Source organism: Nomia melanderi, chromosome 9 (assembly GCF_051020985.1).
Source record: "Nomia melanderi isolate GNS246 chromosome 9, iyNomMela1, whole genome shotgun sequence".
NCBI classification, from domain to species: domain Eukaryota; kingdom Metazoa; phylum Arthropoda; class Insecta; order Hymenoptera; family Halictidae; genus Nomia; species Nomia melanderi.
The window spans coordinates 2,615,392-2,641,453 of NC_135007.1; the positions used below are offsets into that span (position 1 = coordinate 2,615,392).

The 26,062-nt window shown below is 33.8% G+C and overlaps 2 protein-coding genes across 3 annotated transcripts in view; one reads left to right on the forward strand and one right to left on the reverse strand.

Moving 5' to 3' along the window:
- Window positions 1–991: 991 nt before the first annotated feature.
- On the reverse strand, window positions 992–5,184 carry LOC116431252 (arrestin domain-containing protein 2-like). Its single transcript, XM_076370509.1, has 9 exons — window positions 5,045–5,184; window positions 4,799–4,960; window positions 3,811–3,942; window positions 3,396–3,610; window positions 3,136–3,324; window positions 2,873–3,072; window positions 1,749–1,978; window positions 1,436–1,564; window positions 992–1,362 (listed from the first exon to the last, which is right to left on the reverse strand). Exons 2-9 carry the CDS (start codon window positions 4,929–4,931, stop codon window positions 1,346–1,348), a joined length of 1,245 nt encoding a protein of 414 aa, XP_076226624.1. The 5' UTR covers window positions 4,932–4,960; window positions 5,045–5,184; the 3' UTR covers window positions 992–1,345.
- A 6,454-nt stretch (window positions 5,185–11,638) lies between these two features.
- Window positions 11,639–26,062, forward strand: part of LOC116431292 (uncharacterized) — a 76,783-nt gene continuing 62,359 nt past the window's right edge. For both annotated transcript variants that reach the window (XM_076371050.1, XM_031986469.2), the window contains exons 1-2: window positions 11,639–12,605; window positions 18,481–18,624. In XM_076371050.1, the coding sequence (XP_076227165.1) occupies window positions 11,711–12,605; window positions 18,481–18,624 (1,039 nt within the window). In that variant the 5' untranslated portion in view covers window positions 11,639–11,710. The remainder of the gene's footprint in view (window positions 12,606–18,480; window positions 18,625–26,062) is intronic.

The window sequence follows — 26,062 nt, forward strand, 5'->3', positions numbered from 1 at the left end:
TCATGCCTGTATTTCTGTTATCTCTGTCAGCTATGGAGAGCTCGTTGAACTACCGTATACGGTGAATCACTATTACTGAGCAGTAGGAGTGATTGACGTAGCAGAAGTTCTTCCTTATCGATGCAATATTTAAAAGATCTTTTGCTTTTGTAAAATTAAATGGATCAATTGAATAATTTATTTCTTTGAATTGTAGAGGGTGTTTTTAGAAAACTAGTTGATTTTTTATCGCTTTTCAGGCCGCAATTTTACTTTTTAAATCTAATTTACTGTAGTATTCTTAGAGCTTATTTTGCAATATCATCGTTCTGTGGTTAAGCGGTTTATGAATTAAAGGAATGTATATTTTTATTACTGATTTATGATTCATAGTCCATTAGTTCATAATTGTTTTAATTTTTTTTATAAACTAAATCTTGTATTATGTTTCGTCCGATACGGAAGACCCTAATAAAAGATTCTCGAAGTTCCGTTTATGACATGGACGGGACAAGACAGTTAAGTTTCGTGTTTATTTTTATTTAATACTTTTGAGTTTTATGTACTACGACTGACATGTTTACCGTCGCGACAGCAAACATTTATTTTAGTCAATTTGGATTGCATACAATAGTTATAGAATTTTGTCTCTTTCACCTTAATAACCGATCAGGTCATAAACTCGGGATTTTTAAAAGGTTGGCCAAACACGTGTACACCGGTCCTTACAGACAAGTTTCAACCTGCAGGAAATCTCTGCAAGCCAGCGAACCTTCGAGAAACCCCCCACCCCACATATCCAGAAAGTTCCTTTCAAATTTTAAATAAACCTTTTGCTCACACCTCAACATATTAAACTAAAAAATATTTTCCTCATCCTCATTCATTTTTTTATTTTATTTGTTTATTTTTGTGACGAAAAGTAGTAAAAAGGCATCCTCTATAGTTAGAAAGGCATTTTAAATCTATGATTTTTCTGCTTTTGAATTAAATATATTTTTAAATCTTGTATTACATAATATTTGAGGAATATTATGGATTTATTTCATTAGGCGTCGCGAATTTGATAAGCTTAATCAAAGACAAAGCCGTCAAGTACCTTGTAACAGTGTACATATTATTTAAATAACAATATGAATATTAGAACATACATAAATTTGTATAAAAATACAACACTTAATTTAAAAACTGAGGTAGATTTGGTTTTGGTTCAGTATCTTTGATTAAATGCAACTCTTTAAACAATTTGCTTAGCAATTACGAGACAATTGAATGGAAAGTTTCGTTTTGTTTATGAACCGAATATTCTTCGGTATTCTTTGTCGTATGATTATAAAAACCTTTATCAACTTGTTCGAGTCTTCATTTACTTGTACGGGGTATCTACAAATAAACACTTGATTAAAAAGAATCATCAAATTTACTGCATGTAGGCTGTATAGAATCATGATCTTACTTGGTACTGGATAGTTGAACACAGGATACTTAGGCGCGAAGGGAGTACTTGCACCGTACACATAATCGGATTCACCGACATCTTTGATGTGTTGAGCTCTTGATACACATTCTTCGTAGGATGGAGGTGCTGCATATAAATGAAAGGTAAAAATGTCAAATTTCTTTCTTTGAACATTACTTAGTGCTTCGATAATTCATTTTCTAAAGATTCGTAAACGTAATGTTTCAATTATGTTAATTCATTTCTGAAAAATTGAATTTAAACACACGTTTAAAAAGTAAATAACGCAATTTCGGTATTAATTCCTTACGTATGTCATAGTCGCTGGAGGTACCAGCCTGGTCCGGCATAATGAAACCAATATGTCTACCAGGAACATTGGAATGTGATGCTTCTGGCAGTGGCATTGGAACTGGCGGTGCTGGTTCTTTTCCGATCGCTGGTCTGACATGTGTTTGTTCGTTAGGCGGTGCGCTTGGTGTACTGTATATTGGTATTGTTCCGATGAGAAGAGGGTACCTTTTTTCAATTCTGCGGTGCCTAATTTTTGCAGGAAGAAACATTTTAATGCAAAAGTAAATATTCAATTTTATCTTTAATCTAATCTAATCTTTTAACACTAGAACTACCGAGTATTTAATACGACTAATATGTAATCCTTATAAAAATTGTAACAATAGATTATTTTCAAGGTTGTATTCAAGTGAAACTATTTACTTCCAAAATCATTTCGAATATTCGATGCTTCTAAGATGTCAACAATTGCGAAACAAAAAAATCGAAACCGGTCATTTTGACCGGTACGGTAGCTCTAGTGTTAGTCTTATAATCTTTTTTTCTCACAGAGACAGAAGTTGTGATTTATAAGTCCCTATAGTTAAATGTACATTTAATGGATGAACTATGGTAGATAACTATGTTGCAAGTTTATAAATTGGAAGAAATTAGTTCCGATGTAGAATTTCTGCTCGACTTGTTTTTTTCCTCATTATGTCAATAAGAATACAGCTGTTAATACGAAGCAATGAAGAGGAAATTGTAGCAACATTTCACCCGAAGTTTTTGTCTTATTGTATCGTTATTAACACTAGGTTTATGGAACGCGTCAATTTGATGCAGATTGAATTTTATAAACATTATTTGGTAAATGTTTCAATCGGTTTTCGTTGATCCAATTACACGAATATGAATCCTGATTGTCTATTTCTACATCTACAATTTCCAAAATCTAAATGAACGAATATCAACTTCCCCAGGAACAATAGAATAAACTGTACAATAAATGTCCGTAAACCTAGTGTTAAATTGATAAAAATATTCAAGATGATGGAAACATTTCAAAACCCTTTGACCTAATCGTATTTCACCTTAACGGAATCCTAAAGTGATGTACATATACATTATGGCATATATATTATTGAGTCTTCTACGTACGGTCCTGTAAAGTGTATTGCGATCTTCAGGTTGTAGTGTAAGTCTATAATGCTGCAGAATGTTAGAAAGGACGGCGGGATTGGCGGTACTCTGATTTCTAGAATGACTTGTCCTTCTAATGGAAACGGTCCTGAATTTGAATTCGACGTTATTTCAAATTGTTTAGTCCGGGTTTTCGAAGTAGCATGAAACTCTATTTTCTTGAAAAGTAAATTGTGGAACCATGATCATTCATTATTTAAAATCCCGATAGTCTCACTTACTGTTTCCAACTTCGCACTGATCTTCAATATTCGAACATTGTTTGACAAATTTTTGTAGTTCATAGTTGTGACAATCATTTGTCCAGGAACGTATCCAGAAGATGGCAGTTGCGTGGTTACACAAAAAGCGCCCATTTTAATGCAGAAGCAGCAGCAGAAATCTTTCAGAACTTCATTGGAAATTCCTAGCTGCTCGGTGCAGAGTATTTATTTAGCATTTTCAACTCACCATGTTTCCCAAGAATAAAATCATTTCTTACACATTTTTCCCGATGCAAGTTTAGGTCTAGATTGGAGATTACAGTAAACGCGGTTTTATATTTGTGATCGAATTTCCATGGCCTTTGGAGCACCAATTCAATCGTATATCGGACGTATCCTATATTGTGTTCGAAACTGCTGGGAATGTTAGAAGGAAGCAGAAATTCGAACGGATATTCATGGTATCCCTCAGTAATTTTAACCTTTGATTTCTCTTGAATATGTTAAAGAAAGCAATTTAAAATGCAAGAACATTTACTTGCATAAATAAATAAATTAATCAATTAGTTGGTAGAATAAATAAAGTAATTAATTAATTGGTAGAATAAATAAAGTAATTAAATAATTAATTGATAGAATAACTGAATAATAAATAAATCAACTGATTGAAAGAGTGAAAGTGGTTAATATTACCATCTTTGGATTTCAGTAAAATGCCCTTTATTTGAAAGTATTCTTGCGAATTATAATATGAGGAGGAGTTAGAATCTCCGTCTTCTTCTGTCCAATATACTTTGGCAAAACCTTTGGCAATGAAGCAGAGTTCTGCAATTGGAAATTATGTTATGAATAAAGTAGTCATTCTCGCTTTCTTTATCGTTTATTTAAATAAATTAATTTTATATTTTTTTTGCATTGTGCTACACGTACAACTTCGTTCGAAGTATATCGAAACTACGTTTGAAAATAACGCGATACATTGGCTTGTAACGCTAACAGTTTGATTGTTAGTTTGGGATAATAATAGGGTGGACAATTTTCACAACTACCTATTAAAAGTAAGTAATATTTGTAAAGTCTTTATTCACATTTAATGAACGTTTCAATTTGTATTATCTTCTTGTATCAAAATATGAAGGTCGTGTTTCTTTAATATAACATAATTTTTGTATCAAACATCTGATAAATGTTTATACATTTACAAAAATTAGAAATTATTTCATTCCGTTGTTAAAATATTTATGACTTACGATCTTATCTGTTTAACTAGATTTACTGATATAATCACTGATACAATGACGGAACTATCGGTACTTGGTGTGTTTGAAAAAAAAGTCACAGTAATTTAATTATTCAATAATATTGACAATACACATAATTACTTTAAATTCATTGCTGTACACTGTAATAAAAATCTTCCTGTAGAATCGTCAATTGAAAAGCTTGTACTTTTAAAATTAATTCTACTGTGTTATAAATTCTTCATAATTTTTTTGATACTTTTACACTGATGCACATTGTATTTTTTCTAAAAAAAAACCAGATCGTTCTTGAACACTATAAATAACACTATAAACACTTCATTTTATTCTGCGAACCATGTTTGAATGATTTCGCATCACAACGGATGTCGATTAGCTCCTCCTACGTGCAATTTAGATCTCTATTGCTTGAATCTCACCTGTGATATATTTTTCCTTCGTCGTGTCTATGATAACATTGCCTTTCACGATTTCACCACCCAAGTACGTGGCCTCTCGTCGTTCGAAATCTGCGCGAAATATCCGCAACGATGACATCGCGCACAAAACCATACCCAACTGCGGTCCGTGTCAGATTATTCCTATCGAGTGAATTTTTATCGGTTTGGTGAATCCCCGAGGAAGGTGAAACTGGGAAGAAATAATTTATTAAAGTTGTCGTTCACCTTCACTTCTAAACCGCGCCTGCGATGTCTGTGACTTCACTAGAACTCCACTATTGATTGTCGCTTTTATTTATCCTGTCCACCTTCTTGTTGTTTTCCTCATCTGTGAGCAGTCTGGCAGACTCCACAATGAGTCATACAACCACCCAGAATGGTAGGAATGACTAACATGGCAGAGGTTCTTCCTTATCGATACAATTTCTTTGAAAGTCTTTTATTGTTAAGTGAAATTGTTCAATGATGTTACAATACTGTAGGTATCATTTTTTTAGGTAGTTTTAGTGTAGAATTTGGTAAAATTAAGCGCATAAATTGAATGATTTATTTGATTGAATTACAGAAACTGCATTAGGAGATGTGGTTGATATTATATTATATTTCAGTTCGCAGTTTTATTTTTTTTTAATTTGGTCTATTGTTGATTCGGTATACAGGATTATTTCATTAGCAAACTATTCAGAGTACATTTTCAAGTCACAACAATCGATATTGTAGAATTCGCGGTTGCCTGACTGGCTAAGCGCGCTGGCATACAATTCTGCGTTCGTTTTGTAACAATACCAATTCTTGATGAACTGCTCCATTGTAACTTTATAGATGAAAATTATACGAATATATTAAATGAATACATTTTAGTTATGTAATTTATTACGGTGGAATAAGTTTGTTATTTTGTATCGAATTTCTTGTATTCATCAGCTGATAACAAATATGTTTTTCAATCATTGTTCACTTGTTGAGTTTTACTCTCTACACCCATAAACTTTGAAGTTAAATGTTTGCTTGGTGGGGAGAAATCTAAATACTTAAATTTGTAACTCTCGGCTGATCGCCAACAATAGTCTATGCCAACGAATACATACATTAATCTACGTGGACCTTTGTCTCTGTATGCTTCATTCGCGTCGTATTTAGATTAACGAGTTTTGGTTACGATCAACGAGCATTTAAGTGAATTCTTCGTGAACAAATCTTTTGATTAAAACATGTGTATACTTAGTAATTTTTTATCATTATGTTATGGGTTATATGCAAGTTAAAAACACAGTTTAATAGAAATTCTAACAAAAATTAATTTAACGTAATTCTAATGTAATATTAGAATTAAAATTCAGATGAAATCATCGATTTACCATTATGTTTTCATTTTTCTATAGTGCATTTCCTTATTCGCCAATTATTCAGTAATTCGATTCTGAATATGGTAAGAAATTAAAAATTATGTTTGTAAAATCCACTAATGACGAAGCAAATTTAAGTCTGCAGTTTATTGATTTACATATTTTCTATAAAAATGCGTTCTTGTGTAAATATTCATATTCTACAATATCATCTCAATTTCTCAAATGTAACACATTATTGCCTCCTCTTCACATACTCGTTAATTAGGCAATCTAATACGTTAACAGATGAATATAATGCTCTGAACTAAATTAATATAGATTTCGTATTACATGTCAGTAATAGATAATACCTACTGAAATTTTACTAGTTTGCTTTTCGATAAGGAAACTCATTTAATCTATTGAACTTTATTTATTTCATATGTAATTATTCAGCATTTGGGATTATTTACCCCTCTACGATTTTTTCTGAAACTCCGAAAACTCTAAAAATTATATTCCTGTTCCAATAAAAATGTATAAATGTCTATTTCAGACTTTTCGTATCTATTATTATTTATAGACCAATCCTGAATAGTTAGCACGCCAATCATACTTTTAATTTAAAAAGCACTGTGGTATACTCATACTCAAAATCGTAGGTAACCGTATACTATAGAAAATCACGAATAACATTTAATGTCCTAAGAACAATGAAGTATCAATTTTCAGTTCTCCTATTAACGGTATCACGTTATCTCTGGATTACATCCAGATTGAGGGGAGTGTGTGCTGGACACGTTTACCTGTTGGACGCGTTTGTCAAAGTTCGACCGCAAGCTCCCATCATGTCGCGATAGTTCTCGTAACGTAAATTCGAACGCAATCTCTGTTAGAGTTTACAATAGCGTCGTAAACCATCGATTACCATGAAGAGAACTCCGTCATCGTAGCAAATGTCTGCGGTTTTACATAGGAATCCAATTTCCCTTGGGGGTAACACGTCGTCGTGCGTCTTTGCATTCGGGATTAGATACCTTTGATGAATGTTCAGAATATAGAATATAGAGTCGAGATATTTTTATGAAACAACTTGTTCTTACCAGTGAATAGTTTTTTAACATGTTACCTGACACGAAAATTTTGAGCATTTTCTATAGTAATATCTATTCTTTCATAACCATAGCAAATGCTGTTAAAAATAATTATTAATGATTTGGCATCACAGTACTCATATTATGCTATTATCTAGTTACTTATGTTACTATATGTTTTTATTCGACATTCATTTTCTTATTGTAATTGTTCTTAAGCAATTTAGAAGCTCCGAACATCGATGATCATCGCGGCAGTCACATGTTAAGGGACAGTCTCGTGAAATTTTCAGGATTCTTTTCATGAAGGGTTTGGAGATTTTCGTTATTGTCATTTCGATTAAGAAGCTGAGAATTTGTTCGTATGATCTGTTTTATTCCTCATTAATAGTTATTATTGAAATCTGTTTGTCAAATACCAATAAATTATTGACAGTGACATGCAATAATTTCGTCGCATATCATTGCAAAAGGAACGGTAAAGTAAATGATTAAGAATGTTGTTTAATTCGCATATGTAAATACATGGATATTATTTAATTTAGTATTATGAAATCATTAGCAGTCTGAAATTAATGGGAAACACTTGAAATTCTATTGAATATTTCAAGTAGAAAGTTAATACAATTCGTTGAATCAATATTATGGCTTGCCGTCATCACTAAACTGCAGATTTTATACGTTTACAGGTTCGGATAATTTGCATAATAAACTCGGGTGAGAATCTCGCGTGTTGTTTAATCGAGTATTCATTTGAAATATTTATTTTCCTGTTTTAAAATATTTGATACCAGAAATAATGTTTTGTATTGTAAGCATTGCTGAAATGCTTATTGATTTTATTCGAATAATGTCAAAATTGCATTCAAATATTGCAAATTACTGTAATCACGGTAAGTGAGTTTGCATAAACATCTGTAGTCCAATAGTTATTTACAGTTAATTCTAGTTCCATTAAGCTGCGCAGCGGCAAAATAAAATGAAAAGACCAACTTTAGTAAATGTATTTTGATTCATTCGCATAGAGTAACTGGACTCATGATGTATTAACTAATAAAACTAAATAATAATCAATATGAATAGGTTATAGTTTCAATTTTTATTTGAGCTTATGTCTCTTAATATATTTTTAAACAGATACCTATTTAATAATATATTAGATCAGTCCATAAGTTGAGTTATATGCATAATTCATTTTTTCGTCACAGAGTCCATTTATAGAAATAAAAGAAGGAAATTGATTGGAAAATGGTAAGATATTGTAAATAATCAAGGTAAATAACATTACTGATGAAAATAACAAAATGTATTTTCATTGTTTCAAAATTCCTCAAAAAATACTCACCAACTAATAGACTGACTTGATATTTCTATAGTTCAGAATCTTAACCCTTTACCCTATGATTTATTTCTTAACTATGATCGATACAACATATTTTATCATTAATAATTTCTTAAGAAAAGAAACAATTTGAATGCTTATTCTATGTCTATGTTTATTCCGAAAGTTAACAAATAATAATAGACAAGTAATATTTAATTTATATTTACAAAAGTAAACGACACTCAGATTTCTCTAATTCAGTTTAAAATTTCCGTCACGAGTCTAACATAATATTGTAGGTCAAGGGGTTAGCGTCACGAAAAATTATTTAGCCTACCCATAGCAGTGTTAAAATAAATGCCACGGAACAAAAAGTAAAAGCCCCGAATGATAGAAACGGGAAGACTGTTGGTGCATTCTTTTCATAAAATTTGGAATCGTGACACTTTTCTAAATCCAAAGAAAATCTAGTCTCAGGTGACTATTCTGGGTGGCCGATGAAATGCGGAAGGAACATGATTGCGAAATGGTTCGAATTGATAAAAAGGCACGTGCAAAGAGAAGGAAAACCCCGGGGACGCCGGCGAGGTGGGAGGTTGAGCAGGGTGAAATTCGTGGCGGGGGTTGCATTGACGACGGATACGCTCCAACCCTTCAGTAACGCGCGAGCCTCCGCCGAGGAAGCACTCCGGTTTCTACCCTTTCGTTTCGGATGTAAATACCGTCGTTGCGCCACCAAATTTTCGCCAAGTGTTACCATTTACGCATCAATGGTCATTATTACTGTGCACACCATGGATTTCCTTCTTCCAGAATCGTCTGGTTAAGGGTAGAAAAGCTACCAGCAAAGAAACAAAGCGATGTTTCTTCTTACTCTGTTGCGATCAACAGGTTAATTCTTCGCAGGCGAACTGTAAGTACAAGATTTTTCATTCTTCTTCTTTGACGGGTTATTCTTTTTGAATTTTCGTATGAAATTCTTAATTTGCATTGATCGATGTCTAGTGGACATTAATTAGGAGATGTCTTATGTATTGGATTGATGTAGAACTTTTAACAGACCTTTATATGAGGATTGCATGTATTTTATTTTACACAAAAACAAATTTTATTAAATAATATGTTTCGATGGTTATTTACCATCTTTTTTAACATTTTCCCTAAGATATATTCTCAGAAGTAAACTTTGAATGCAGACAGAAAGATGTTTGATGGGAATTGGCTATCTTTACTGATAATAGTAATCAAATGTTAACTTGATAAACATCCGCAAGGTGTTATCGGTCAATCCAATATATTCGCTGATCAATCAAGACAGTCACACTGTGTATATATAATATTACATATAAGTGGTGTTTAATGAAAAATATAATGGTTTTTAATTTATACTTCGCACAATCTGGTCCGGTAATTTATGTGAAATAGATTTTTTATGGAAATAGTAATTTCTTTAAATAACATTTGAAATTTATATATAATGTGGATCTTTCTATAATTGGCTATATAATTCAGATATAAAATTGTAACACTCGCTTTGAGTATCGAACCTTTCTTTGTGTCTGAATCCTTTCATTGTTCAGACGTACAAGCGAATAAATTATATTTCGAAATAACTGAGTGAAATTAAATTCCTGGAATACAGAATATGTTCGTTGCACGCGGTCCTTTTGAGATGTTTGTTTTTCAAAAAGAATGATTGCCCTTTCGAATCTTCCCGTTTCTTTGCATTTGTCTTTCGTATGAGTAAGGAAGGCTCGATCGCAGAGAAATTGTGACTTTGTGAAGTTCGAACCATAAGCTAGGAAGCATGGAATTTTTAATCTTCCTTTGAGTAGTTTTTTTTTTTAAATCACACACAACACACTGAAAAATAACGACGATGCTTTCATGTTTGCTCTTACCACCGGATGAGACTTTTTATAGCGGTATTTGTAATAAAAAACTTTTTTAAGACCTTCGTTTCCTTTTTATACAACGTCCATCATAATGTAGTTTAATGACAATTCTTATTGTTCGAACTGTCGAGAGTCCAAACAAAAGATTCCTCATTATATTATCCTTTGTTATCATAAATATAAAAATTGATGAGTATTCAGTATACATAATAAAAGAAAAAAATTTTAGAATATAGAGAAATAATTTTAAATGTAGGAATCATTTGAATCTCAATGATTTCATTTAATATTATATTTAACACCATTCTGCTTCCACATCAATATAAAATTCTTTATCTCTAGTCATATTACTTTTTTGTCTATTTAATCATACTGTCCAATAAATTTTCATATTTTCCTAAATTTTCCAAAGTGATTTTTGTAGATTTTCCAGCACTGAATACGATTCTGAAACCTATTTTTCTCAATTGACCTTAGTCTGTATGGATTTCAAGCCCCAAAAATCAAAGTTTCTCCAAAAATTGTTTAAACATTTTTAAGCATTTATAACATTATAAAAATATTATTATTTCTTTAAAATCTATATATCACTTTGTAAAAACTGATTTTCTACAATTAACCTTTGTACAGCCTATACAATTAACATTCAAATAATTTTAAAATTGAAAGACCTAACTTTAAATTAATCTTCCAAAAACTGAAGACGATAAAACGCTTGTATTTCCAGATTCGTATTCAAAGCAAGAAATTCTGCAAAAATCATTCGTTCAATATTGCAAATCAAAATTCATGTTGAACAGTATTTCTAAAAGCAACGATCCTCATCAAATAACATATTTCCATTACAACAGGTGTCTAATTGTAGACAATATCCAAATTCCTCATCTGGAAGAAGGCAACGCATTGTACGGAGTGCGTCGACTTTAATGATCGGACTCGGCTCTCTACGAATCCTTGCCGAGTGACACCGTTCCGTGCCACCATTACGTAAAACCGTCGGCACAAGGGGCGTCGAGGAGGCATGAACAGCAACGCGGGCTGAAATGAAAACCGTATCCGTAGCGAGCGGTTTGCGAGTCGTTCCGAGTGATCCTGGGCCGATCCACGGGAAAGAGAGATCGCACGTTTCATCCTCGCAGTGAAAGCACAATGAGCCGGGAGGCTGCGTCTTTCTAAATTGAAAGGAAGTCGGAAACGGACGCGATCGAAGAATCGCTGTAAGAACCATTATTCACTAACTCGGCGGCGAAATGGCGACGAGCAGTCCCGGGCAATCGATACATTTGAAATCTCCGCGGAGTCCCCGTCAGCTACCTCAACTCGCTCAGATCCCGATCGGTGGCCATAAGAGTCCCACGCAATTGTCCGTCACCAAAACACCCAGCACGCCACTGGTGTTCGAATTCCCGCCAGAATACTACCCCGAGATACCCAACTCGAACTTCGACTTCACAGAATTTGGCCGCACGAACGAGTCAGAACGTCCACCGAGGAGTCCAGGCTACTACAGTCGCAAAGGATGCAGGAGCCCCAAGAGTCCGAATAGGGACCTGTTGCACTCGCCGGGCCGAAAGTTGCCCTTATTCCAGGTGACCGAATCGAGGAAGTGTCTAGGAAAGACTATGAGCTATCCACCAAAGAGTCCCATCTCTGAGCCACCGATGATCCCAACTAGATCGTCTAGTTCCTCGAATTTCGGCCCGAAGAGCCCAAAACCATTCGATCACAGAAGAAACTCGTGTTTCGGATTAAACGGATCGAAGAGTCCTATGTCGTCGACGATCGTCACACCGACCTCCCACGGTCTGCCCAGTCCGAAGTATTCTGAACTGAATATAGAACATCAGTCGCAGAACAGCGGGAATTATAAGAACGGTTCGAGGACTTCTTCCGTGGAAGGCTCGTTTAAAGACAGGAGCTACAGCCCGGCTGAAGACAAGTGCGCGAAGAAAAGCGGCCACTTTAATCGGAGTCAAGGATGCCTCGACGAGACTGGAAAGGGTCAGAGCAATGGGGACGACGCTACCTACGGCAAGAACATGTCGAGGAGGTCCACCAGCGACTTGACGGAGATCGAGGACGCGGACACGGAAGTGACGCTGTTGTCCAGTCCTAGAAGAAGAGGCTCGATGAAAGGTGGACTCGGTAAGTGGTTGTTCCGAGATGATTTTTGTTTGGTTTTTCTTCCTGTCGCACGGTGTCCTCATTAGCTACTCATTGTAGGGGGCCTATGTAGGTGTCCTACTTGATGCACACTCGGCAGGTCGTATTATGCAACGGCCAGTTTAGAGGTGGACTATGTCCAGAAAGTTTGGACGTGTACTAACTCTGACCCTGTTTTCAAGTCCGGTGAATTTTTGTGCTCCTATAATCGTTTTCGCTGAATCAGTTCTGTAGACCTCCTTCTTGTTTTTGAAAAGGTGAAGCACAGTTATCCGGTGCATCAGATACGAGAAAGAGGTTTATGGGAAATATATGTTATACAAGGTTTTTTTTTAAATATTTTTGTTTGGTCTACTTTATGAACTTCTGTATTCTCTCGGCGGGAAATAAAGTTTTCAATGATATAAATGTGAAGATCGGAATTGGTAGTTTAATTTGTTTTCATTTTCCGATTAGATTGACTTGTTAACAATCGGTAAACTTTAATAAAATCTTATTAAGGCGTGAGAAAAGAAAATTAATGAACTTCCAGAGCTTGTTTGCAGTGTTACGTTTGTGATGGAAAAGTTAATTACCGAATTTGAAAATATTAACCTTCCAACCATGGATAACATGGAATTCGCGTTGTAAATATTTTGTAAAATATTCTCGCTTTCAAGTATTTTATCTGACTATTGTTAGTTGTCATCTGTCTCGTTATTTATTAGTCTGGTTAATTAGTTAGTTTTTGTATAATTCTTAGAACGCATTTGCATAACATACGAAATTAGCTCGCCATTTCATATCGAAAAATCAAACACTCGCCCGCGGTTAGAGGGTTAATTATTGATTTCTTCTTGCGGTGGGATTTTTGGTTCGACGGGAGTGCATACGGTGATATATTATTATTATTAACAATGCTCAATTATTTGCACATTAAAACAAAACAACGGCTTCGAATTTAACGAGATAGGAATTCAATTTTAATTAGATGTTGTGTCGTATAAAGATATCTTTTATTCGGTGTTCAGCACTGTATTTAAATTGGTTATTTCTACATAATCATATTAATATTATAGCAGACGTAAGGATTATAATAATTTAGTTTTTACTTTATCATTTACTTTCAAAATTATTATGACACAATTCGTTGATAATGATGCTTGCGGATTGTAATTACTACCTAACCAAATTCATAATTTTGTTTTCGTGAAATATAGTTACTGTAATTCATAACAACACGTAATAACCTACAATAAACATGATTTAAAATTTTTTGATAATTGTTTATGTAGAAATTAATAAGTATATTCTGCATTAGTAGTAATCACGATTTTGCTGTACACGTATTAGGGAACATGTAGTTATTTTCGTTCAAAAGTCAATAGTAATTGATGTTTGAAATAATTTATAATTTACAAGTTACATTAGCAAAGTATAGTAGTTTTAATTTATCTCGTAGTGTGTAAAGCATGAAGTTCGAACTCATGTGCTCAAGACTTTGTATTATCCTTTTAAAGTAGTAATATAGATTACATAGTCATTAGCAAAAGTACTTATATATTAGTAAAAAATAAAAGATAAAATGGGGCCATGAATTCTAAAACAGTACAAGTCTAGTAATTACTATTCCAAGAAAATCAATCTTTTCTGTACACTTTCGTTAATTTAAAATCAATTTTGATTATTTTTGTTGTGAATATTAATTATACATATACTTCCATTGTGGACACATTTGTAATAATATTAGGTAATTGGCTTTTGCGTAAAAAGCCTTAAAAAACCATGGACTTCTGCTGTTTTGAAAATCATTGAAAAAAGTATTATCCCACTTACCAATTTAGTAAATATTTTGATTGAAACGAACAAATTACATTTTATAAATAGAAATGTTTATTCGCTATCCCACATTTCACTCTGCGAATCATCATTTTTAGCTTTTGAAATATATTCTTATTTTTATAATAAATTCTCAAAGTATGAACGATAATTTGGGTTTATCGGTGACAAATACTTTTTTATATTTCGACATTTTTAAGGTTTTAGCTTAATTTCGTTCTTACAAGCTGATTTCATTTCCTGAATATTAAATTGGTTAGCACTTCCTTTAAATTGTTGTTCTGTTTACAAGTATAATAGTTTTTTTATATTCAATAATTTTATATGAATCTTCAAAATTCATTTTAACGTTCACAGTATTATGTTGATCAATTTCAAAACTGCACATGTTAAGGACTTGTGTTGGTTCGAATGTCATTGTTCTTAAAAAACATATAAGGAGTTAAATTATTACACTTTTCTAAATATCATTAGAGAAATACGCTAAAAATCGCTACGTGATTAACTCATATAGTACCAAAAGGTGGACTTGTACTGTTTTGGAATTCATGTCTTCAATTGCTCTTCGTTTGAGTATATAGGCAGATAGAAGCAGATTAATTACCTAATTTATTTTATATCAATTACACGCTATTTTTTCGACTATTCGTTCGAACGAATTGCCTTATCGTATGCAACCGTTCCATAATACGCGTTTCTAGTAAATTTGAATTTATAAATCTCAGTTACCACTATAACCGGATTAATTAGGTAACTGCATTACCTAGCTGTCGGTTACGTACACTGTATAGGTTACAATAGGTCACTGAGAATCTAATCTGATACGGGTTAGAGGCGAGATAGAACATCTACTCGCGATAGCCAAATCCTTGTTGATAACTCGATATCACGGAAGTTGCTAGTAGTAGGTATGATTTAATGAATTAATAAATTAGATACTATATCTAACACATTTGAACATTAATAACTACAAAATGTATGCTTCCGACTATGACAAAGGATTCTGTGTATACAGATGTTTACTCCGTGGTTGATTAAATTCAATTAATGGATTCAAGGAGAAATAATCTGATAGGATATCAATCGTTTAATTAATAATATATTAAATAATAAATATGAAATTCGTTTACACAAAATGTACGAGTGTTCAAAAACTCTAAGCTATAATTGTTTACATGTTTACGAACGAATTCGATGATGATCATTACGACCTAGTATTAAATTCTGATAATGATAAACTAGCCATTATAGCATTGTTTATTCTGCAAAATCAGATTTTTATTTTTCATTCTTCTATTCCTTAATTTTACTTTTACTGCAAGATTTCGTTTGTAAAATTGTGCATTGAAATCAAGAGTTTTAATTTTAAGTAAATATTTCGCGAGAAATGAACCGATAATGAAGATGGATTTTATTGAAGTCCACTGAGCTTCCAAGGAGAATTTGCACAAAATTGTATTAATTTCGTCCGCGGAATCTTTTTTGCGTCCGTGGAACGCGATAACGAGACACTTTTTTTGCGAATACAACGGGAAGTCTCCACGTTTCGCTGGTACGTGTTGAATCTCGTAATCAACGAGAATTGTCGAGCGAAACCGCGGAATACGAATAAATGCACGTACATGACTTAAATAATCGTCTCAGTGGTGGTAACGCCGCGAGGACAGGCTACAACAATAAAAATAAGCGAAACGTGAAGAAAAAGCTTGTGCTGTTATCGTGCCTGCTGTAAAAATAGGGACAATCCATTCTGCGAACAAAGTATCAGGTTTTGCGAACAAACGTCTACTTCTTTTTTCATTTCTCCGCTTAAATCATGTCGTAGAACGGATAAAGCCGATTATAATTATCGACGCTGTCCATATTTTTTGTTATATTCATCATGAATATATGGGGTGGCAGATACATGTTCTTCAACGTATTATATACGTTCACCGAAATATGTGTAATTTAAACAATCAATAGCACAGTACATTTTTAACTTTAATATTATTAAATACTATTAATTTAGTAGTTATTAACACCTTGCCCTATGATTTCTTAACCGATTACGCTCAACAGAGACATTTTATTGTACATAATTCATTAAAAAAAGGTAATAATTCTACACTCATTCTATGTATACGTTTAGTCAGAAGCATTACAATTAATAATAGAAAAATAATATTCAATTCGGACTTGAAAGAATTAAATGACATTTATATTTGTTAAAGTCAATTTAAAATCTATATTTACGAGTGTCACACAATATTTTAGGATAAGGTATTAAACATTAATATATTTTTAAATGTTATTAATTTAGTACAATTATTGAATATTATTAAATGTTATTAATTTAGTAATATTCAATAAGTTTCCTTCTTAAACAAAAAATATCTACAAGGAAAATATATCAATTTCCTATCTATCTGACGTTTCGTTGAACCATTGCCTCTCGATCGTCAAGCAAATCCGTGAAAAAAGGTACAGACCAACCAGATTAATCATGGTTTATCTAATTACGTGAAACTCGTAGCGCCACAAGGTGTCCCAACACGTAGACAAAAGGGGGATGAAAAAAGAAAATCAGGCCGACTAGGTGTAATCATTTTTCCCGTCTGCTCGGCCGGATGGGATTCTCATTTAAAGGTCGACGAATGAAACGAGCCTGCCCTCGTCTCTGTCCTTCATTCAGTCATTTCTCGTTTCTTCCCCACCGTTCGTCTCTCATCTCCTGTTCTTTTTCGCTGCGGAGTCTGAAAGCTAGAAGGCCGGCTGTATTTTGAGAACCTAATCCTGTAATCCTCTTTGACCTTTAATCCGCTCGCGAGTTCGACCGTCGCGAGGATCGAGATTCGACACTCAAAAGTTTAAGTCGGCGATGATCAGTTGCCACTATAAATCGTCAATTAACACTACAAATATCGAATAATTAAATAGATGTTTTGAAATTCCTCCACAGAAACTCCAAGAATGCATCTATTGTGATTTTAATTGATTTACAATTCAGTTTGCGTTATGCTAAGTCAAATTCTTTAATAATTTCTCAGAAAAACATCTGTCACCTTTTTAATAGTTGTAAAAAGAAGAAATTAGGAATGTGTCATTTTGACCCGGCTGGTAGTTTTAGTGTTAACGCGTTTCGCTGTTGTTCGCGTTAACGATACAGTGATGCTAGTTTAAATTACACACAAATCTGCTCGGCTTAATTCCACTGCACCATCCTTACTCTTCCCCCACTACTCACTGTCTCCAGCTCAGTGTAACGTGATCTCACTAGACAGGTATAGAAATGAATACAATGAGGGGAAGAGAGACAGACACCGGTCAAAGAGATGTATAAACATGCAATAGAGAATATTTCAATTGCAATCATTTTAACCTTACCTTCTCAATCGTAGTGCGAAGGACTGTTGAGATTCTTCTCATTAAAATGAGTCCAAGCACGACGTGAATCGGCCTAGTTTTGTCGATTTGGAGCAAATAAACCTTTAATTTCAATAATTACATTAAGTCGATAAAACTAGTTCGATTTCCATCGTGTTTGGACTTATTTCAATCACAACAGTTTCAGAAATTCACTGGCAATCTAAGAAATTCTACATTTAAGAAGGTATGGCTGAAATTACTGCAATTGAAATTTTCTGCATTACATATTTGACGCGTGCGGTATCGTTTTGAAGTCCCGTGTCTCAACCCTCGATTGTCTCTTGAACTGTGTCTACCCTGCTTTCGCTCCCTATATCGATTCTCTGCCTTTGTCAGGCTATGCTCGAGTCAATTTCTGGAAGCACATAGCTTCCTCCTGTTTTTTCTGCTCGGTTAAATTCCACTGCTGGGAACCGAAATTGTGGAATTTAAGTGAGCATTACTGTACCCTGTCTGCGACTTATCTCTTTCCATCTTTCGCGCAGCATCCCAGGAATTATTGGCTCCCTAGTCAACGTATCTGTCATTCGTTCATCCCCAGATATCTCTTTGGGAGCAGCCACGCGCCGCGAATTTCTCGCCATCGTTTGATTAAATCCTCTGACATATCCCTATCCTACGTGTGTTGCAGCCTACCTAGCGTCCAGGCGGGGCTCACGCGACAGCCAGTGCTCCAATTTGTCGAATGTCAGCAACGAGGACGTAGGCCCGCTGAATTTTCAGGTTCACCCGCGCGGCAGGCAGCGCAGGACCTCTAACTTCCTGGAACTACCAGGTAAGGATATTTCTCTTCGGTAAGTTCGCTGAAGGCGATTTTTCTTTGGTAAACGTGTCTGGGACTCTGGTATACTGTGCTCGGGGAGAAGGATGCTGTTGATGGATTGCTTGGAGACACTGAGATGAACACGTTTGTCGTGGCGATTGAAATCTTTCGGTTGAGGGTAGTATAGTGTAAATATGTGGATATCGGGAATAATACGAGAATATAGAAGAACTAACAAATAACTATATTTATTAACACTAGGTTTGCAGACATTTATTGTATAGTTTATTCTATTGTTCCTAGCAAAATAAATATTCGTTCGTTTAAATTTTAGAAATTCTGAAATAGACGATTAGGATACATATTCATGCAATTGCATTGATCAAAATCGACGTAAACATTTAGTAAATAATGTTTATCAAATTCAATATGCGTCAAATTGACGCGTTCCATAAACCTAGTGTTACTAACAAAACAAGTAACGTTTAAATATAAGAAACTATATACTAACGATGCACAACTAAAGTAACACACAACTTTCTGACACGAAGGCTAACGCACGAATCTCTCTGTAAAGACTATCTTTCGGGCATTTGCACTCAAGAATCATTCTCTCGCTCACAATTATTCTCCTCACTCGCACTCTCCACAAACCCTCAAACACACCCCTTAAAAGCCGAACTGGAAACTTCGTGCCTACGACGCTGTACAGTCCACGTTCCATTAACCGTTAGGCTTCCCTCCGTTATTGCCTTTCGCCCAAACTCATTCTCACATTCACGCTTCTTAAAAATATCCTAAGCTACGCTAAAGATTCTAGATACAGTAGTATTTTAGATCAACTGGCTGAGAAGTTTTTGATAGTGAATTTTTTTTTCACTTCCCAAGTGAATTTTATGGAAGTTGCTGCAAAAGGTTGAACCAAGAGTCCTCTAAATCTACTACAATTTTTAGAATAATTTTGAAAGAACTTTGATCAATTTTAATAAATAAATTTTACAAAGGATAATTAAAAACGTCAAGTACATTGTTGTAATTTCGATCCTTCATTATTCAATGTTCTCAATATGTTTGACGATTTTTCTATGAACATTTCTCTACCGAAGTTTTTATTAGAATCCGAGGATGTCACTTCGCTGTCCTCCCTTGTCAGCTTAGATAAGGTAAATTGTTTCGAAAGGCAGAACTGCTTTAATTGTCACGATGACCTTATACCGAGACAAATTTCTGCGAGCAGTGTTCCCGTCACGTGGAAAGTTTTTTAATGGAGTTGTGACAATTGAACGATAGTTTCACAGAAAGAGGGTCGAGCTATCAGATCACGCATTGTTCCCGGCGTTTTTAATCGTGCGTTACTGTTTATATTGAATCGCATCGGAGGTGGTGCGCTTACCTACTTGCCCTGGTTTGAACGTTAAATGCACAGTTCCGAATACGGAGCGAGGTCTCCGCTAACGAAATAAATGTGCTTACCTATTCGATATAACTCATTATTCACGGGTCGCGCAACGAGAACCCGGCATTTCGACCAATTCCCCAGGCATTAGGTAACTTTGTAATTATTTATCCAACGATTGCTATCGGGAATCGTTGCAAATTTCCTTATACGGTCACACCATTATTGAATAGCATTTGAAAATTGTGTTGATGCCATTTTATTATCATAGTACAATGGTGATTATCTTCTGTCGAGTAAAGGAACATTTTACGTAAATTGCTTTCGTGAGAAATGAACAAATCATATGGAATCGGTAAACAAGTCGTTCAACGCAACAGCTGGAATTACCAGTTGTTATATTTAAAAATAAAATCAATAATTCCATTGTTAATTGTGTAAGAATGTGATTGTCTGAGAACAGGTAATTGTTTTTTATCTAAAACTGTTCGCATTAGGTTATTAGTTTTAATTATTGAGACTATTGTTCGTATTAGTTATTGAGATTATTAAACACGGCTCTATTGTCGTAATAAACGAGTGAATCATGCGATTCGTAAAAATATAAGTTTCCTGTGTAATTTTTGCTCTTAAATTAATTTTCTTGAATTATGCTTATAATTAATCGATAATATGTAAAATTAATTTTATTAGATAATGCTGAAACAGGATTGATAATGTTTAAAATTAATTTTCTTTGATAGTTACATCTGACTTTAGTTGCGTGTGTACTTATTGGTAATATAGGAAAGATAGTTGTCGAAGAATTGAATTTTGTTTCCTTAAACACGGGGTAAACGCCGTTGCCGTAACCGAGCATATTCTCTTCATCAAGAGTAATTTAACTTGAGCGTTCCGTGTTACGAACACAGACGAAGCATCAATTTCCTAAATTCTGTTGCGTTACTCTCGGGGGTGCATCATATTCGTGAGATATGATCGATGCCCTGAAACTTCCTGACAGCAGTATGCTTCCCACAATACCCGAGAAAGACTCAAAGTATTTTCAGTTCGTGCTCCACTTTTTTAGAAGTAAAATTAATAGTGCGGATCTGTTCACATCTGTATTCTTAATGTGTATGATGTATATTCGTATGAATTAGCTGGTGCAACTGTGCAGAAGATTATTCTGAGGTCAAAAATAAATCGAAAAAGAAACAAAATTCCTTCGTTTGAAGTTCAATTGTTGACAAAATCGAGTTAGAAAATTCATCAGATACGCGTGTTACTAAATAAAAACTGGTTAAACTGGTTTGTTTCCGAGTTCCTGGTGTTACTACTTTTAAATCCGGAAAATTAAATGTTAAAACTCGACTTCTTCGATAATGGGATTTAAACGAAAAAATATTGTTTCTACATTTTAATTCACGTCACTTCTGTTCGAAATTATTTATTTCAAAAGAAGAAACGTCGCATTTTTAATGAATAAACTTCGAATGAATTTTGCTATTTTTATGAAATATCTATAAATAATTAATAGTAATTATAACAAAATAATTAGTGTACTTACGCAGGTATAGAGAACTAATGAAATTATAATAATTGATATGCATCTATTTTAATACTCCATTAAAAATAACTTCCTCTTTTCTCATTGAAAATTGCATTATTACGTGTTAATTTTATTTTTACACTGTTGCCATAGTGACACGATAAATTTAGACGCTCGATTATCTTTGAATCAGCCATTTATCTTCCATGTACATAACAGAATTAACCTTCTATCCGATTGTACCAACACACCCTGCGTAATCTCTGTATAATATAGCTAATAATAGACGAACGTTTCTGGATTAATTAACATGTGATACGTAATCCAGAAAGCTTCCTTTCCCAATTGCGCAGCAAATGTTTCTCGATCTGTCAAGAAGATGAGCTCGGCTGTCAATTATGAAGGCAATAATCCGGAACAAAATCGTTCATCTCTTGTTTTTGTTCGAAAATTATCAGCGACATCTTATAAACGTCGACACTCATATTGCATTATACATTCCAGATTGTTTTGAAATCTATCTCTCCGTACAAAATGATTGATAAACAATGTTGATAATAATATAGATTTAAAAATTAAAAAATCCACTTTTTCAATTAAAGATACATGTATTACTAATTTATTAATTGTATTACATTCTCAGTTCCCTCTAATTATATAATTAATTTATTAATATTATTATATCGTCAATTTCACCCATTTTCGTCATGTTCAATTAAATTTCTATATTGTATCTAGGCAAAGTAGATAAAGATAAAATTCTTCGCGAAAGATTGTGTCATGTCTCTGCGTTCGTTACCAGCGGAAGGGGTTGAAATAATTTCCGACGTTCTTAAGGGATTTCCTATCTGACAGATTTTCTGACACCGGGACAGCTAGTACGGCGTGTACCACGGTGACGGATTACGGCCGAGTGTCCGAGATAGCGGTGTCTGCACGTCGGAAATTAATTACGCGGCTAACGTCCGCCGGGTAAATACTTTCCGCAAACACAGGCCTCCCTACTGCCACGGAACATCACTGAATGAGCGAAGTATTAGGGTTACCGATATTACAAGACGTTGGGGCTCGAGGATACTGGGGCGATTCAGGATAAGGGTGTATCGTATCTAGTATCCTGCATTATTTCACTGTGAATCATTACCAACAGATTATCACCTTGGGGGTCCGCGAATACGACGGGATTAGAATAGGAACTCGATGAATGTGTTGTTTTTCTGATAACGGAACAATGAAAGATGTTTTATTGAGTACAGTAGAACCTCGATTAACGGTTTTAAAATTAGATTGAACCCTTTTGTCCAGAATGGTACACAGTGGTACCACGAACATTTTAAGTTACCGGAAAGTTGAAAAACGCATAGATAAAGGAAAGTTGTACCGCACGAGGATTTTTGCTTATGGCTGACAGCTTAAGTGCTAATCAGCTGTCAGTACATGTGCTTTTGTTGATTAGTGCGTAGCCGTAAGTTTTCTTTCACAAAACACATATTAAAAAAAATACATATTCATGGACGAAAGGGTTAACACGTTCACGTCGGCGCGCACCACCGGCGCGCAGTGTGATGGATCGCCAATCTAGCTGAACAGAATTCAAAACAAGCAATTCTTTTTGCCATTTTGGTATTTTGCCATCGTTCAGAACCTTAATTATCCTTAAATTGAATACTTCGAATTCTGAACCACTTGCTCCACAATATCGTGTCGAACTCGTGGGGAAAATTTCAAATAGACGTTAACAAATACGTGTGTGGCTGAACTCTTTAAAATTCAACTTACATATTACTTTTCTATTATCAATTGTTACACTTTAGATAAAACGTAGATGTAGAATGTTTTGAAAGAAATCATAGTGCAAGGGTTTCAATTGTACTTCAGGATATGTATATTTAAATTTTACAAACATTGTAAGATTTTTTCTCAAGTCTTTATTTATCTGGATTGTTAATCGCCCAATTAAATTGGATAATTGAGATCCTATTCTATCTAAAATATAGAGGTTAATGGTTAAAAGAGTTAAAAGGTTAATAAGAGTGTAATTTTCAGCCTATTGCCCGGTTTCTCTGAAACGTTCTGAAGGAAACGATTTTTTTTATTATAAAATATACTGTTTTATAAAGAATATATGTTTCTTATGAATGTTCTTATGTCATTAAAAATATTAGAAATACTGTTGTTTCATTGTTATATAATATAAAATTTCCTATTGTAATACCTTTACGGTATTTGATTTTGTTGTATAATAGCTTCAACAGCTTTCTGCATTCATTCTTCGGATCATTTATGTTCCTCAGTTTTTCTTTTCTACGTCTGAATCATTTTATTTGAAAATTACATAACGTTAGTAAAATCTCATTTTACTTCAAACATTGCTCGAAATTAATTAAGTGATAATATCATTGCAAATTAATACTCACTTGTCAGTGTTTTACAAAAGTCAAAGAATAGGATCACAAACGTAAGAATCAGAATTATGACAGTCAAAACGCACAAAAATGACTGATTAACCAGTGGTAACATAAGTATTGTATAATGGACACGTTTTTTTCTATTGTTAGTAACATGAATGCATAGTAACAGTAAATAAACGATTGTCCCATGCTGCAGTACCTTGTCCCATAAGGCCACTTGAACAAAATACATTATTGGTAAAGTCATTCTTCATGACAATTTTCATTGATAATTATTATCTCCTGCTTTCAGGGTCAACAAAAACAATCAACAAGTTGTCAGATAAAATTTAAAATTATCGTTTTACATGCACATAATGCTCGTTAACACTGATAAGTAGTATATCTTCTGTATACATTTGCATAGAAATTCTTGTCTTCTTTCAATATTGTTGTTAGATTTTCCAGTAATTGCGTTGTTCGTAAATATTGTAAGTAACCTGCGTACAAAGTATTTTCAGAATGAAAACATTCAAATGAAGTCAATCATAAAAATGTTTTCAACGAGTAGCTCTGAGCTTTTATCAGTTATTATTAGATTAAACTTTAATTTTTCAAACCGCATGACAGTCGTGGTTGTTTAAATCAATAGACTGATAGAAGGAAGTTTCCTTGAGAAAAGTTTACTCCGACAGAGAGATCGCGTAGTGCTAGTAAATACGATAGAAACATGTGAACAAATGCGGGAAGAAGTAGTCTCGAATACGATGGTCTCAACAAAGCGTTCAGAGCAATTGTGTTGGATCCACGAGAAAATGATCGATCACATGTGCAGCGGTTAGAAAGGACGCGAATGGACCCCCTCTGTTATCTCCTTGCTACAAGCATATTCAGTAACACTGCCCGCAAGATTTTTCTTCGTAGTACGTAGACATGTCATGAGTTTCATTGAGAAAAATACATCTGTTTGAAGGGTGTAATTTTTGATAACACTTGTCGAGAAAACAAGCACGAACGTAGCTTCGTGCACGAAATCCATTGAGCAAGTCATCAAACATTTATTTTTGTTAAATTAATAGATGCAACACAAAAACATTAATTTGAAGAAATTTTATAAATAGTAAAGTTTATGAACTAACGTTAAATAATCATTTTCCATTAAATTAATCGTTCACGTTAAATGGAAGATGTAAATCTTTTTGCATGTATATTGTTTTAATTATATTGTTTACATTTCCTATTGTTTAAATATATTATTTAAATATATATTTTAAAATAATTCTCGATTCTCTTCATCTAAACTTTCGATTATCTCTTCTAGACGTTGTATATGAGTTCTTAATGTGTGTACGTAACTTTTGTATCTAAATGTATACTAATTCTTAATTGTATTGTCTAGAGCTCCATGCAAAATGTGGTATATAATTACTAGCTTACTATAATTCATAATTTCTTGAAAATAATCCTGGAAGGTTTAGTACATCCTTCCAGTCATTGTCTTGCTTAAACAAAAACTTTCTGGTAAGTTTGATCTACGTACTGTTAGCCCAGTTCTTTTTCCATTAAATATAATTTTAAATATATAGAAATTGAAGTGCCCCTTTTTATTCTACTTTATTCTACTTTTATTTTACTAAAATCAACAAAATTTATTCTGCAGTTGAAGAAATGATTTTTAAACTTTTAACGATTGCGTGTAAGCATGCGTACCGAGTAGTTCACAGTAGAATAGGTCAGCCAATATCAGCCGCGAGACCCTTGGTTCTCAAACTTTTCGAGATTCTTCATGGATGCTTATTAAATCTTTCTGAGTGCATTCGTTATAATGATTTTGGATACTTTTCTTCAGTTTCTTTCGAATGAGTCAACCAGCCATTAGTCTTCTGGCTACATAATTCCTAATACTGTCTTCGGTTGAGTAATAGAAAAATTGAACCGTAGATAAAACTTTTTTCTATCTTGAAGTTCTTGCTTTAGCAACATTAAAGAAATTTTAACAGGTAACTCTAACGTACTATGTATTTTGACTTATGCTGTCGCATAAAACTGACAGGAACGTCTGAAATATGCTCTAGATAACGACTCACTAAAATCGTCGAACATTCTCAGAACATAATAGTATATACTTGAAGA

Bases quoted from the DNA above. Each gene is read 5' to 3' on its own strand.
- LOC116431252 (XM_076370509.1), bottom strand. From the start codon at position 4,931: ATGGTTTTGTGCGCGATGTCATCGTTGCGGATATTTCGCGCAGATTTC. The intron at 3,943-4,798 runs GTGAGATTCAAG...TTCCAATTGCAG, and splicing joins GAAGGAAAAATATATCACAG to AACTCTGCTTCATTGCCAAA. The intron at 3,325-3,395 runs GTAAGAAATGAT...TGCACCGAGCAG, and splicing joins ACTTGCATCGGGAAAAATGT to CTAGGAATTTCCAATGAAGT.